The following is a 15,667-nucleotide window of genomic DNA, read 5'->3' as shown; positions in this document are numbered from 1 at the left end:
CATGTTAACCATGCTGCAAAAAATGAAGCCTAAACAATTCAACCAACATATACACCAAAAAAAAAAAAAGTTAAAAATATGCTTTAGTCTGCACTTAGAGTTCATTAGTTTTTTCTCTAAAGGTGGATAGCATTTTTCATTATAGGTCCTTTGGAAACAGCTCATTATTCTTGTGACTTCTTAGACAAAAACTCCCATCTCTGGCTATTATTTCCCTATATATGCTGCTCCTCACTATTATAAAGTAAGTTCTTTGAGAGCAGAAATGTCTCACTTTTGTGTTTGAATCCATAGTTGTTGTTGTTCAGTCATGTCTGACACATTGTGACCCTATGGACCATAGCTATCCATGGGGTTTTCTTGGCCAAGATTCTGGAGTGGTTTGTCATTTTCCTTTTCAGTGGATCTTTCATCAGGCAATCAGAGGTTCCCTGTCTGGCTCAGGGTCACATAGCTAGGAAGCATCAGAGACTGGATTTAAATTTAGATTTTCCTGACTCCAGACCCAGAGTTCTTAACTGCTGAACTGCCTCTATTAATCCCTAGTACCTAACACCTAAGGATGTAACACTTAGATCTCTAAGGGTCTTCTTGGTGGCAGTTGCTAAGTGAGGAAGGAGAGGAAAGTTCCTCTACCAGTGCAGGTTAACACTACTTCTGTTACTGTCTTAGACAGCAACCTAGAATATTGAGAAGTTGTGACTTGCTGAGGGTCACCCAGTCAGTATGTGTCAGTCATAACTTGATTCAAGTCTTTGTGTCTTCTGGTCCTGGAATGCAGCATTGTTCAGTCATTCTTCAGTTGTGTCTGACTCTTCATGACCCCTTTTGGGGTTTTCTTGGCAAAGATACTGGAGTGGTTTGCCATTTCCTCCTCCAGCTCATTTTACAGATTAGGAACCCAAAGCAAACAGGGTAAAGTGACTTGCCCAGGGTCACACAGTTTCTGACACCAGATTTTGAACTCAGGAAGATATCTTCCTTAATTCAGGCCCAGCATTTTATCCATTGTGTTACTTTGGCTATGAAACAATGCCTTTCTGTATACTATGCCACCATTGGCACAAAGAAGTTGTTCAGTACAATTATTTTTCATTCAATTAGTCATTTCCTCTTTAAAATGTACCTCCCAACATACATCTACTTTTTTACCCTTCCCAAAATTTGGCATCCAGGAGGTTCCCTTTTATTCTCCATTCCCCAGAGACTTCATATTCCCTCATCCTTAAATTTTATATTAGAGTTCCCTCTTCTGGAATTAAATTCTTCAATTGATGACCTATCAATAGAATTCACCCTCTCCTCTTCCCAGGTCCACAGCTCAGTGATTGACTGAAAGCGGAGACCAAACTTTCCAAAGCCCCGAAGGAGAGACTGACAGTTGCCCACACCACCTGGAAGCTCCTTTGCTTCTGGGTGTTGGAGAGGGCTCGAGAGGGGCTTGGCGGGCGCCTAGAGAGCTCTGCAATTTCACGGAAATCGCGGTCTTGGAAGAAGAAGGAAGAAGTCTTCTTGCTGTCTCCCACCCCCAAACTACTTCCCTTCCAGCTCTGGTTTCTTGCTTCTTCTGCTGCAGGGCCAGGCCCGGGTCTCCCTCGGGGAGTAGACCTCACCGACCGAGTGCCGGGGAAGCGGAGGGAGAGGAGGAGGAGGAGGAGCCCAGCTGGAGCCCACCCTCACCGTTCCCCACCTCCTCTCTCCCCTCTCCCCCCTCCCGGAGCTCTGGCTGGGGAGGAGAGGAAGCGGAGGGGGCTGCAGAGCTCGGAGGGAGAATCGATGCTGTGCAAGGGGCAGCGGGGTGCTGCGGCCGCCTGGGGCGAGCCCCCAGAGCAACTGAGGGGCAGCGCCAGAAGCAACAGCGGGGGTCATAGCCCTGGTAAGAGACTTCCACAGCCACCAGGACAGAGCTTCCAACAGGGTTCTCTTCAGCTTATCCCTCCCCTCGCCCCTCTCCCGTTCCCGGGACAGGCGGGGGGAGGGGGTCGGGGTGGGGACTTTTTCTTCTGGGAGGGATTGGAGTGGAGCCGAAGACTGAAACTGGCTAGTAGGTTTTAGGGGGGAGATGGGTGTGAAGAAGTGGCCGATATTCAGGAAGTAGCAAAGAGTAACGACCACAACTCAAATCGCCCCATTTCCGTGGGGAGACAACTGAGGCACAGAGGCAGTGGGGCCGTGCCTAAAGACAAATAGGGAGCTAAAACTGAGAGTGTCGAGTCCGTCGATCTCATCTTCTGGATCCAAGCTCCCTTCCCTTATTTATTTATTTGGTTTAAGAACAAGAGGAGGAGGAGGGAACTCTGCCTGTGCTCCTGGCCTCTCGTAGGCTGCTTTGAAAATCAGCATGGTTTGGGATCGGGCTGGACCAAGTCCCTGCCCACCACGCTCACAGTCACTTGGGTGGGTGTGTGACTTTTCGAGTTAACCCGGGAACTGCTCCGAGGTTTGTTTTCGTTTAGCTCAATCGCAGGAAGCTGACTGGACAAGAGCCCTTCTCTGTGCAGTGACCCCCCAACCTTCTCAACGTCAGCGGCCGTTGTCGGGGGTGGGGTGGGAGGGTACTCTGGACTTAAGAGTCCGGTAGTACTAAGAAGGAGGTAGGAGATTCCCCAAGGTTAGCTGGATCAGTAAGAACGGTACTTAGCCACACTTCGGGTTCTACTCCCCCATCTCTACAGTCTGATCCTGGAATCGAGCTAGGGAATTGAGGAGAATGGAAATAGGAAGATTAAGAAGGAGGACGATGAGAAGTCGTAGAGAATGTAGTCCTGGCACCAGCCTCAGTCCGTGCCAATGTAAACAATTTAAAGGGGGTGCCACATAGTCCTAGACAGGTGGTGGGAATAATACTGTTACTAGAAGTGGTGCTACTACATTTATTAAGGTAGCCTTTTAGTTCTGAAGAATTCAATTAACTCAGTTCAGTTCCTTTTTAAAGTGTCTGCGGAGGAATTCCAAACTTTTAGATGATGCTAAAATGGTTACGGTTATACCTCACTAATGCAAAACCTCCGTTTTTGACTCAGTGATTTCTCTGGCTCTTCCACAAGCCTGGGACTCTCTTACTCCTTACCTCTGGCTTATGTCCAAGTTTAGGTTCCACCTTTTGAAAGAAGCCTTTTCCTGTACTCCTCGATCTTAGCGATTTCCTTCTGAGATTGTTCCTACTCTATCCTGTATTTATCGTTTGCACATTGTTGAATGCATGATGTCTCCCTCAATATATTGTGAGTTCATTGAGGATCAGGGACTAATTTTTGCCTTATTTTTTTATCCTCAGAGCATAGCGTAATGCCTGGCACATAATAGGAGTTTAATAAATGCAAGCCGACTGACAGATATTAAATAAATAATACGAGGCCAGTTCAATTTATTGAAAGCTTAGATGTTAGAATATTGAGAATGATAATAATTTTAAGGTTTGCAAAGCACTTGACATACATTTTCTCATTTGATCCTCACAACAGACCTATGAGGATGGTGATGCCATTATTATTCTCGTTGTATAGATGATGATCCTGAGATTCAGAGAAGTTAGGTGACTTAGCAGGATTTAAACTCAGAAGAGCCAATGTGTCCAATTTTGCCTCTAAACTAAGGGATGCATGAGTCATCTAAGGCAACTAAGGAACCTGGTTTTAGTGATAAACATCATACAAGGAAATGACAGAAAGTGTGCAACGTTCCAGAGAAGACTAAAAATTTACTTAGGAAGACATGGTGGCTGGAACCATGTTAGAAGTTCACTTTAATTGTCTGGCAGAGGTCAGATGAAAGTGAATGTCAATGAAAGTGAACTTCTGGCACATTACAAATTCACAAACCAAAAACAAAGACCTTATAAGAATGGAAAGAACTCTATCTGTAAACTGAACCGGAACTGGAACATTAACATGGGCCACACTGTTGCCTGGAATCATGCACTTATTTAGTTGACTAATTAAAAAAAAGGTGGAGAACAATAGATAAATCAAAACTATGATGAGGAAAGTCAATATGTGCAAGGGATAATTGTACTTACTATCACTAAACTACATGGAATGAAGAAATTTCAAAATATAGAGACAGAACAGAGGAGAGCAAAATCATGGAGAGACAGGATGAGCTGGATATCATTCCTGTTGTTCATTCCCTTACTGGAGTTTTTCTAGGATGATTTCAGTAAACCTACAGAGAATTAGCTTAGATTATAGTAATTTTAGTCAAATGCAGAGAGCTATTGCATCCACCCCTGTAAGTCTATTAAGACATTAAATATAAGGGAAAAGGGGACAGCTAAATAACTCACTGGATACAATGTCAGGCTTGGAAGGACATGAGTTTAAATTTGGCCTTCTTAGCTGTGTGACCCTGGGCAAGTCACTTCACTCTAATGGCCTAGTCCTTACTGCTGCTCTTCTGCCTTGGAATTAATACTTGCATCAATTCAAAGACAGAAGATAAGAGTTTAAAACAAGTATAAGAGAAAATGCCAATCTAGTAATTTATTCTAGGATTATTTTTATTTGAGCACCACTGAAAAATCTGATAAAATAATAGTGTAATAAAAATTAATAAAAATCATAGTCAATTATAAAAACAGGTATGTATCCACCTGAGCAGTATCTTCAAAACATTATATATAGGAGAGTGTTAAAAAAACTTGTTCTTAGATTATTTCTTTCTGAACCTCATAAAAAACAATGAGAAATAGAAGTGGTGGGAGTAATGATGATGATGATGATGATAGGGGCAGCTAGGAGACTGAACCAGGAGCAAGGGAGATCTGAGTTCAAATCTAGATGATAATAGGTATGTGACCCTGGTTAAGTCACTTAGCCTCTGTTTCCTTCAGTTTCCTCATCTGTAAAATAGAGATAATAATAGCACCTATCTCCTAGGGTTATTGTGAGGATCAAATGAGACAAGATATATAAATCACTTAGGATGTTGCCTGGTATGTGGTAAATGCTATTTAAATATTATCGATGATGATGATGATGAAAGACAGCATTATATATTGGATAAAATAATGGAATTGGGTTTAAGAAGACATAGATTCTAATCCTGCTTCCAACATTTACTTAGCAATGTGGTCATGGGCAATTTAGAATTTTCTAAGTCTCAGTTATCTCATCTGCAATATAAGTAGGAAAATAAGACCCCTAGTACTTCTGCTGGACTTTACAGGGTTACATTAGGTTCAAATGACATGACATAATATATTTAAAATATTTATTATGGTATGTAAATACCAAGTTATTGTCTCAATGTCAACTATTATTAATTAATATTCTTTTAAAATATAGGATAAAGTTTTTTTTTTGTGGGAAAGGGCACACTTGTAATTTAATAAGTATTGAGCAACTCCCAGTATGGAAACTCTCTTTTGTGATGAATACAACTTAATGACTCTTTTGTAACTCCCTTGAGATACTGAGAAATTAGATGTCTGGACTATGATCATACAACCAATAGATTTCAGAGGCCAGACTTGAGCTTAAGTTTTTCTGACTCCAAGAACAACCCTTTATCTACTACACCACAGTGTCTCTAAGTCATAAATGTAATCTTCTGAATAAATCTTCTGAATAATCTTCTGTATAAAATTCTAACCCCTTCTCACTTTCTCAAAATGCAAAATGCAAGAAGTTGTTAGTCTCAAATATATAAATAACACTTAATTTATTGGATATATGCTTTAGAAAAATTGGGTTTAGGCTGGTTGCATAGGTTGCAAATAGAACCATGAAAGTTTGCAGAGGAAAACAATACCAGCAATTTACTTGATAAGAATCATATGCCAATGACTGAATTTTTTCACTTTGTGATTTAACTGGGATCTCAATTAATATAGCTCTATAAAATGATTTTTGGGTAGATTCCTAAGGAAACCCAATTTTGAAGTATGACTTGAGACTAAAGCTTCTAGGGGTTTGGACAGAGTGAAATGTTAATTACCTCACAGGACTGTAATGGCCTTAGGGCTAATCATAGCCCAAACTAATAGGGCAGAGAGGCTTTAAAGCTATGACTGTGCTAGTCACAGAGAGGAAATGACAGTTCCTGGTTTAGAGAAACCATTCTCAATAGAGCAATTTAGAAAAGAAAGAAGAAAGTTGATTGTAATCTTTCAGGTTTTTTCCCTCATTATGCTTGAGATGATTTTGTTGACTTTTTTGGATTGAAAAATAGATGGGGTTTGAATTATTCATGCCAGAATTCTATTTTATAACTTTTTGGATAAAAGCTTAGTGGTTAGAATCAAGGTACAACGTGATCTTTTAAATGTTATAAAGATCAAAACAGAACAAAGTTGGAGTTTCTGAGTGTAAAAATAGCTACCAATTCAGAGTTACTTTCATGAAAGGAAGTATCAGACCATTATTTTTGCTTTGATCATAATCAGTCAGTTTGCATTCTGAGCTCCTAAGCAAAACTTTGTGTGAGGGCCATTTCCAGTACCCTGATCCCAGAAGTGATCTCAGCAGACTCACATTGTAGCACAGTGAAACCAAAACTGAGTTAAAATCTTAACCCTCTCATTTTCTAGTTGTGTGATTTGGGACAAGTCACTTAACCTCCCTGTGACTCAGGTTCCTTATTTGTAAGATGAATGGGTTGGACTAGATCTCTAAGGTCTCTTCTAGCTTTCAATCTATGTTCCATGATCCTTCGCCTTCTTCTCTTTCTCTCTCCATACCCCACTTTTCCCAAATAAGAGAGCAAAGAATGCTTGAATGCCAAGTGATAAATATTGCTTGGACGGGACTCACAAATCTAGCTTGTATCTATATAGTTAATCTAGTCCATCTCTATCATAGATGATAGAAATAATACTGTTCACATTGGTGTTATTACTGGTTATATAAATTAACTAGTAAAAATAAGTTAATTAATATATTCAATTAAAGCAAACGATAGATTGTAGAACATCTTTTAAAATGTGTACAAAGTAATATGACCCTCAGCCACTTAGTGGCTATTTGACCCTGGCCAAGTCACTTCACCATATCTCAGTTTCCTCATCTGCAAAATAAACTGGAGAAGGAAATAGCAAACCATCCAGAATCTCTGTCAAGAAAATCCCAAAGGGGATTATGGAGAGTTGGACATGACTGAAAACAACTAAACAACAAAAGAAATACAAAGCTTACTAAAGCAAACCCTCACTAATTTGGAATAGTTTTAGTGATTTTTCAATTTAGGAATTGATTTAGTGAATTAGTGAATTAGAAAATTAGTGAAAATTTAGTGAAAATTTGAGTCATTAAATTTTTTTAAATTCTGGGTTCAATACCTAATAGCAACATAACTTTAAAGGCATGTTATTTCCCTTTTCTGAGCCTCAATTTCCTTATTTTTTAAACGAATACAATTAAAGTATGCTAGACTATAACTAGAATTGAACTCCTGGGTTTTGCTCCTGTGTTTGCTTTGATCTGAAGAGTTTTTTCTTCCTACCTCTGACTGCTGTATCTTATGTATTAGGCTTGGCAGTCCCTGATGGATTGTATCCCACAATACAACCAGGATCCCTCTTCTGGCCTCATAGGGCCCTATAAGGCTCCTTGTTGTGGTGCCCCTCTCTTGGGAATTGCTTTCTCTCAGTAAATCCCTGTGGTGAATTCATCAGTAGTCAGATCTTCCTCTATGTCAGTGATTTCAAATAAAAGTAGAAATGGCTCCTTGTGGGTTGCATATTGACTTAGAAAACCACAAATTAATATTATTTATGTTGAATTGTATTTTTATTTACTTTGTTAAATTCAATTATATTTTATTCTTGCTTCAAGTCACACTCAGGAGTTTTGCAGGCTGCCTGTTGTCTCTTGAGTTTGACACCTCTGATCTAGGTCATTTTCATCATCATGCCCTCCTACTTAGGTAAAAGAACTTATAGTTATAGCTCTATACTTATATTCCAACCTCACAGGATATTGTAGGGAAGACATCTTGAAAGCCTCAAGACACTATACATATGGGATGTATTATTATTAGTTGCTACTCAGTCAAAATCTCTTAGTAATGTAATTCTCTTTGGATGGGTTTCTTCTGTTCGTTATGGATTATGTTTTCTTTGTCATAACATGTTTCTTTCAGGACCAGTGCTCTAGGATAATAATTCCCTGCTACAGATGATGTGATCCTTAATTTTCCTTCCTTCCTTCCTTCCTTCCTTCCTTCCTTCCTTCCTTCCTTCCTTCCTTCCTACCTTCCTTCCTTCCTTCCTTCCTTCCTTCCTTCCTTCCTTCCTTCCTTCCTTCCTTCCTTCCTACCTTCCTTCCTTCCTTCCTTCCTTCCTTCCTTCCTTCCTTCCTACCTTCCTTCCTTCCTTCCTTCCTTCCTTCCTTCCTTCCTTCCTTCCTTCCTTCCTTCCTTCCTTCCTTCCTTCCTTCCTTCCTTCCTTCCCTCCCTCTCTCTTTTCCTCCCTCCCTCTGATGTAGCTTTTCCTTTTAGTTTCTCTTACAGGCCTCTCATATGTATGGATGTATTCCGGAGGCTCCTATTTTCTTTTTTCAACAAATTATCATTTCAAAGATTGTCTCAATATAGGTTTGTTTCAATCTTAGACCAAAGTCATCTGTATAACTTTGGGCAAGTCAATTTGCCTCTTTTATTCTTAGTTTTTTAACCTGTAAAAAAAGGAGGTTGGATTAACTGACCTATGAGGTCCCTTCCAGCTCTAATTTTATAATCTATGAAATAAATAATATTCATCCACTATTTGGTGCATGCCAACTGATGGCTTTATTTGATAGAATAATAGAATTGTAGACAGTTGGAGAGACCTTGGAGAATATCTAGCTCAGACTTTGACTTAATTTCCCTTTTAATCTCTCCCAGCTAAACATGAAAATTTCCCCATTTTTATTTTGTATGTGCCAGAAATTTATCTGTCATCATATTGTAGCTGTGTTCCTCCTATGGCCTTTATCAGATGAAGGCTGGATTAAATATTTGTAGGCTTAGCTCTAATATCCTTGGTTTAGAAAACTTATTATATTATTCCTTGACCTAAGCAAAGCTATGAATTTGATAAAGTTTTTTATTCATCCCATCTTTCTGCTGCTTCATTTTCCATCAAAGGTCAAGTACTCTCATTCCTGATATTCTCTGCTCATATTACCCTAGTGGTTCCCTGAACGTTCCCTGTGTTCTATTATTTTATTATAGTGTGCTATTATTTCTTCCCTTCCTTCCCTTCCCCCTTTACACTCCTATCAATATTTACCTGTCCTCTGATTTCATGAGATTTTTACCATATACCAGGTAATGGTGGGTGCTATTTGGTTACCTGGATTGACTACTTAACTCATCACTGGGTTCTAGCCCATTTTTGATAGAGATAAAGCTTGTTTCAGTAGTCTAGATTTATAGGCTCTAGGAAAGTCCTCCCTCACCCTTTTATGCCGGGCCCCAATAATAGAATGGCATGATAAAATTGATTGTACCGTGATATTAACTATAGTTTTTACTCATTATCAACAAAAAGTATTTCCAAATATATATAAACATCTATGCTCTCTTTATCTGTCTAGTTGTTGAGTTATTTCATTTGGGTCCAACTCTTTGTGAACATACTTGGGCATTTCATGGCAAAGATACTGGAATAGTTTGCCATTTCCTTCTTCCACTTCATTTTACAGATGAAGAAACTGAGTCAAACAGATTGAAGTGAGCACTATACTACCTAGCTGCCTGCAAATCATTTCTTACCTTTTATCAACTTTGTCAATTTGGCAGATTTGTGGTGAAATCTTAGTTGTTTAAAAATACATTTTCTTATAATTAATAGTTTAGAAAAATCTTTCACAGGGTTGTTAATAGTTTGCATTTCTTCTTCTTCTTCTTTTTTAAACCCTTACCTTCCCCCTTGGAGTCAATACTGTGTATTGGCTCCAAGGCAGAAGAGTGGTAAGGGCTAGGCAATGGGGGTTAAGTGACTTGCCTAGGATCACACAGCTGGGTCATGCATTTCTTCTTTTGAAACTGTTCCTAACCTTATTTATTGAGTAATGGGCCTCCACTGTCAATTTTTTTGTATATTTTAGTCATCAGATATCATAGAACCTCATTGCAAATATTTTTTTCCTGGTAATATTTTACTATATTTTCCCCAATTACATGTAGAAACAATTTTTAACATTTGTTTTTTGATTCTTTGTGATTTAAATCCTCTCCCTCCTTCCTCTCCTCCCCTCTCCCTAATATGGCAAGTAATCTGGTGTAGGTTATGTAGATGCTATCACATTGCAAAGATTTTTTAGGAACTGTTTTTTTCCCCCAGCTGGATTATTCTTCACCAATTTCAAGCCATCGCATAAAGTTTCCTTGTCCTGTTAACAGAACTGTCATATTTTGCCTGAGCAGGTGGCTGGTGTTTAGGTGTGTCTGGATTCTTCTCTTAGTTAGTTGACAGAATCTAGTGGGTACTTTGACTCCCTGTGGCTACATGTTTCTCAGATTGATATTAATCATGAACACGATCATGTTCACCCATGCATACAAATCTAACAGGAATAGAAGAATGCACATTTGACAGGTGGCACTGCATGAAGACTAATTGCTTTTCCAGGTTGGAAGGTGAAATACCCAAAATTGTCTAGGAAATTAATGAGTGCATTGTGTCTTGGTTGGGGTGTGTGTGTGTGTGTTTAAATTTGAAATCTTATGACATGCGTCAACAACTTGGCTTTTCCCTTTTGTTATTTGTCACTTATTGATATGTGAGTTGATGGATAAGATGATTTGATATAATTATTGTGCTTTATTTTTAACACAGAGGAATGTATGTAATTTGCATATATTATAAATATTTCCTTTACAACTCAAATATTAAGCTGTCAGTTGAAAAAGGAAAGATTTTTTTTACAATGGTCAAATAACTTAAGAAAAATAACAAGTAGATGAAAAAGAAAATGCTGTGTTCAAATAAATTAGAAAATTACAATAAGAACTCCTTGTGAAAGTTACATAAAGATCATAAAATTCCAAATCCTATGAAGAAAAAATATTTTTACATTTTACATGTCTGTATAATTTGAAATGTTCTCTAGGATCCCTCATTATAAATCATAGACCATTATATGGAAAGTGAAAATGAGGGCTTGAACAATTTTCCTGTAATGCCAAGGATTCTTGACTTGGGATCTAAACTTATTTTTAAAATATGTTGATAACTATTTCAACATAATTGTTTCTTTTGTAATACTATGTACTTAAAAACTTTACCCTTAGAAGGGGTCTATAGGTTTCATTGGATTGCCAAAAGGGTCTATGACACACACAAAAAGATTACAGTGTAGAGAAAAGATTAGGATCATTTACATTTTAAAAAGTAGATAATATAGGCCTAATAGATTTAGATCACATATTCACAAAAGGCAAGCTAAGCATTCAATTATCTAACTTCTCATCATGTGTTTCATAAACCTGGTTTATACAGAGCTACCACATTCATTCATTCTTACATATATTCATTCCACCAATATTTATTGTCTAATAAGTCTAAAGCACTGTGCCATGTACTTTTAAAAAATTACATGTAGAACAATTTTCACATTTGTTTCCTGACATTTTGCAATCCAAATTCTTTCTCTCACTCTCTTCCCCCTTTTTTTGAGTCAACAAAGAATCTGACAAGGGTAATGCACGTGTAATGCATGTGTAATTCAACAATTTTCATATTTGTCATGTTGTGAAAGAAGACATTGCACATACAGGAAGAGATTTGTGAAGGAAGTAAAGTGAAAAATTTTAAGTTTTGATCTTTATTCAGACTCCATCAGTTCCTTCTATGGCAGCAGATAGCATTTTTCGTCATGGATTCCTTGGAATTGTCTAGGATCTTTGCATTGCTTATAATAATTAAGTCATTCATAATTTATCATAATACAATATTGTTATTACTCTGTATCATGATCTCCTGGTTCTGCTCACTTCACTTTGCCTCAGTTTATATATTTCCAGGTTTTTCTGAAATTGGCCTGTTCATCATTTCTTATGTCATGATATACCATGACTTGTTCAATCATTCCCTATTTGATGGACATTCAGTTTCCAATTTTTTGCTACCACAAAAAGAGCAGCTATAAATATATTTTGTATAACTAGGGCCTCTCCCTCTTTCTTTGATCTCTTTGGGATACAGAACTAGTAGTGGTATAGTTGGTTCAAAGGGGATGCAGAATTTTATAGCCCTTTGGGTCTGGTTTCAAATCACTCTCCAGAATGGTTGCATCAGTTCACAACTACACCAACAGTGTATTAATCTCTCAATTTCCCTGTATCTCCTCCAATGTTTATCATTTTCCTTATTTGCCATATTAGCCAATTTGCTATGTGAGGTGGTACCTCAGAGTAGTTTTATGTATATTTCTTTAAACAGTAGTGATTTGGAGCATTTTTTCACATGACTAGATATTTTGAATTTCTTCATCTGAGAACCACCTATTCATATCCTTTGAGCATTTATCAAATGGGGAATGACTTGTATTCCTATGCATTTTGACTTAGTTCTTTATATGTTTGAGAAATGAGGTGTTTGTCAGATATTTGCTACAATTGTTCCCCCAGTTTTTTGTTTCTCTTCTAGTTATGGTTGTATTGGTTTTGTTTGTACAACATTTTTCAATTTAATGTTATCAAAATTATCCATTTTTGATCTTGTAATGCCTTACTTGGTAACAAATTGTTTCATTATTTCTATCCTCCTCTAATCTGCTTATGGCATCACCTTTTATTTCTAAATTATGTTTCTGCTTGGAATTTATCTTGGCATATGATGTTTTCCCAGGAGTTTTGCCAAATAGTGAGTTCTTCTACCAAAACCTGGGACCTTTGGGTTTATAAGACACTAGGTTACTATGGTTATTGACTACTGTGTGTTACATATGTAATCTATTCTATTGATCCTCTACTCTGTTTCTTAGCCATTACGAGATTGTTTTGGTGATTACCACTTTATAATATAGTTTGAGATCTGGTATGGCTAGGATATGCCATGTACTTTGATAGATACAAAGGTACATATAATAAAGGGGAAATGGTAGGTTTTTAAAAATTCCTTTGAATTATAGTTAGTATTTTATTTCTTTTGTATTTTATTGTTTATGAAAGGCAACATGATATAGTGGATAAAGGTCAGCTTTGGGGTCAGAAAAGCATGGGATCAAAACCTAGGTTTTCAAACTTTAAAGTGCTATATAAACAAATGGTAGCTATCATCATTACCATCCTCTTCCTCATCCTCCTCATCACCAATACCATCACCATTTAACTTCTCACCACACAGCAAACTGTAAAATCTTAAGCTACAGATGACTTGCTAAGCTGTTTGTGGAAGAGTTTCCATACAAAGAGCTCTCCACTTTGATGAAAACATTGATCCCAACTACAGGATTCTTTTTAGTAATAAAAAGACTGGCAAATGGAGACCAATTTTTCTCTTGCCTGATGCCTGGCACAACACCTTTTCTATGGATGAGAATGGCTTGTTAAAGTTGGACAACTGCATGTACCACAATTCCACTTTCAATTACTCTAATATAGAACTTGAGCAGATCATATGCCTCTTTGGCATTTACTGAAGACCTTGATGTCACTCCTATCTATATCCTGGGATTATTATGTAGAACAATCTTTCTTCTACTGGGAGCCACCAAAAGGAAAGAAAGAATTTGAACAGAAGCCTGCTATGCCTCTTCATGACATTCTTATGAGGAAAGCACTATGTAAATCTTAAAATGATATATAAATGTGAAAAACTATTATATGTTTAATATTCCTTCTTCTCCTCAGATTGTAGATGGCTACATTTTTTTTTTGCTGAATTGAGAATGTAGACTACAGATTCTGTAATAAGAAGATCCATCTTGAAGCGTATGTTCAAATTGTCAGAGAACAAAGTCGGAACCTGTCATAGAAGCTCCTGTCATTTTGCCTTCAGATGCTAGCAAATGCCTAGTGATGTATCATAGTCAGAGGGGAAATGACAAGATATTTCAGGATGGAAGAGTACTTATATTGGTACTGTAAATGACTACAGTTGATCCCAAGGGTCATCTAGTTCAACTTGCCTCTAAATAAGCATCCATTTTACAATATCCCTGGCAAGTAGTTAGACAGACCCTCATAAAGAGCTATGTTATTATTTTACAAGGAAGAAATTCTTTTATCTTTGGATCAGCTGTGATCATTAGGAAATTGTTCCTTACTTTGAACTGAGATTTGCCTCTCTGCATTTTTCCTTTTGGTTTTAGTTCTATCCTCTTGAGCCAAGCAGAACAAGTCTAATCCTTCTTAGACATGACAGCTCTTCAAGATACTCAAAGACAGCTAATATATTCCTTCCAAGCCTTCCTTTTCCGGGCTAAACACCTCCAATTCTTTTAACTTCTCCTTATATGTTATAGTCTAAAGCCCTTTCAACATCTTGCTTTCTTAAAATGTGATGCCTGGAATGGAACATGGCTCTCTAGATGTAGTATAATCAGAGTTGGATGATCATTTGGCACCTTCCTGAATAACATACCTTACAATGCCTTCTAAAATTAGTTTGCTTTTTTTTTTTTCAAGAGGGCAGCTGCTGTGTTATACTAGTCACACTGAGTTCAAAGTCTACTAAGAGTTCAATCTGATTAAGGAAATATCAATATTTAGGTAGATATATTCCAGAATATTTTCTCCAATGCTTTTTGCCAAGTTATTGAGGTGGTTACTTATTCTTTTAGAACTATTATACTCAACCAGGTGATATTATTGGAAATTATGTTGTGAATACAAAATATGGCTCCTTTATAGAGATGCTTTCACTTACCATACTAAGGAGTAATGCAAAAGGTTCTGAGGAAGGATCTGTTTGATACTGCTAGAAATCAATGGCCAAGGCCTTCATACCACTAGCACAGCCTTGACAATATAAAGTTTCATACATACTACCTGAGTATTATTCAAGGAATTTATAATATTCTCTTAGATAAGACAGAGCAATATGATTTACTTGATAGTGTAGTTTTATTGATTCTGAATCACTTGAATACTCAATAGTGGTAAGAAAAACATGTCAACCTGGAGGAAAGCCTTTGGTGGAATATTCTAGGAAATTTTCTTTAATCTTGACCTGGTGAACATCTTTACCAGTGATTTGGATGAATATATAGAACAAGCTCCATAAGGTTAGTTTTTGTGTTTTGGTGTACCTAGCACTTGTGTCTGGCATATGAAGTAGCTAGGTGGTTCGATGGAAATGAGGTTTGATTTGGAGCTAGAAAGACCCAAATTTAAATTTTACTTCTGACATTTACTAGCTGTCTAACTCTGGGTAAGCAATTTAATGTCCATTTATTCATCTGTAAAATGGGGGTAAAAATAGCACCTACCACGATTATTGTGAGGAAACGATAAAATGTTTGCAAGCACTATACAAACATTATTATTTTTATTATTATTACATAATAGGTTCTTTGAAAAGTTGAATTAAATACTTGAATTGCATTTGATTTGGACATAGATGGCATGCTTTACAAATAGGGAATATGTTTTCTGAGATGAGTCATTTGAAGATGTCATGAAGGGGAAGGAAAGAAGGAATAGGTAATATTGTCAGAATTTAGATTAAGAAACTTGACAAGTTCTATTACTTTATCCTAGGATCATTTTGAAAAAAACTATTTGATGTTTTAGGATT

The 15,667-nt window shown here is 37.3% G+C and overlaps 1 protein-coding gene across 1 annotated transcript in view; it reads left to right on the top strand.

Annotated features, from left to right (window-relative positions):
* Positions 1-726: 726 nt before the first annotated feature.
* Positions 727-15,667, top strand: part of DISC1 (DISC1 scaffold protein) — a 478,298-nt gene continuing 463,357 nt past the window's right edge. Inside the window, exons 1-2 of the mRNA XM_056814629.1 lie at positions 727-730; positions 1,340-1,876. Of these exons, the coding sequence (XP_056670607.1) occupies positions 727-730; positions 1,340-1,876 (541 nt within the window). The remainder of the gene's footprint in view (positions 731-1,339; positions 1,877-15,667) is intronic.

Source organism: Monodelphis domestica, chromosome 2, assembly GCF_027887165.1.
Source record: "Monodelphis domestica isolate mMonDom1 chromosome 2, mMonDom1.pri, whole genome shotgun sequence".
In the NCBI taxonomy this organism is placed as follows: domain Eukaryota; kingdom Metazoa; phylum Chordata; class Mammalia; order Didelphimorphia; family Didelphidae; genus Monodelphis; species Monodelphis domestica.
This window is presented reverse-complemented; position numbering and strand designations above follow the sequence as displayed.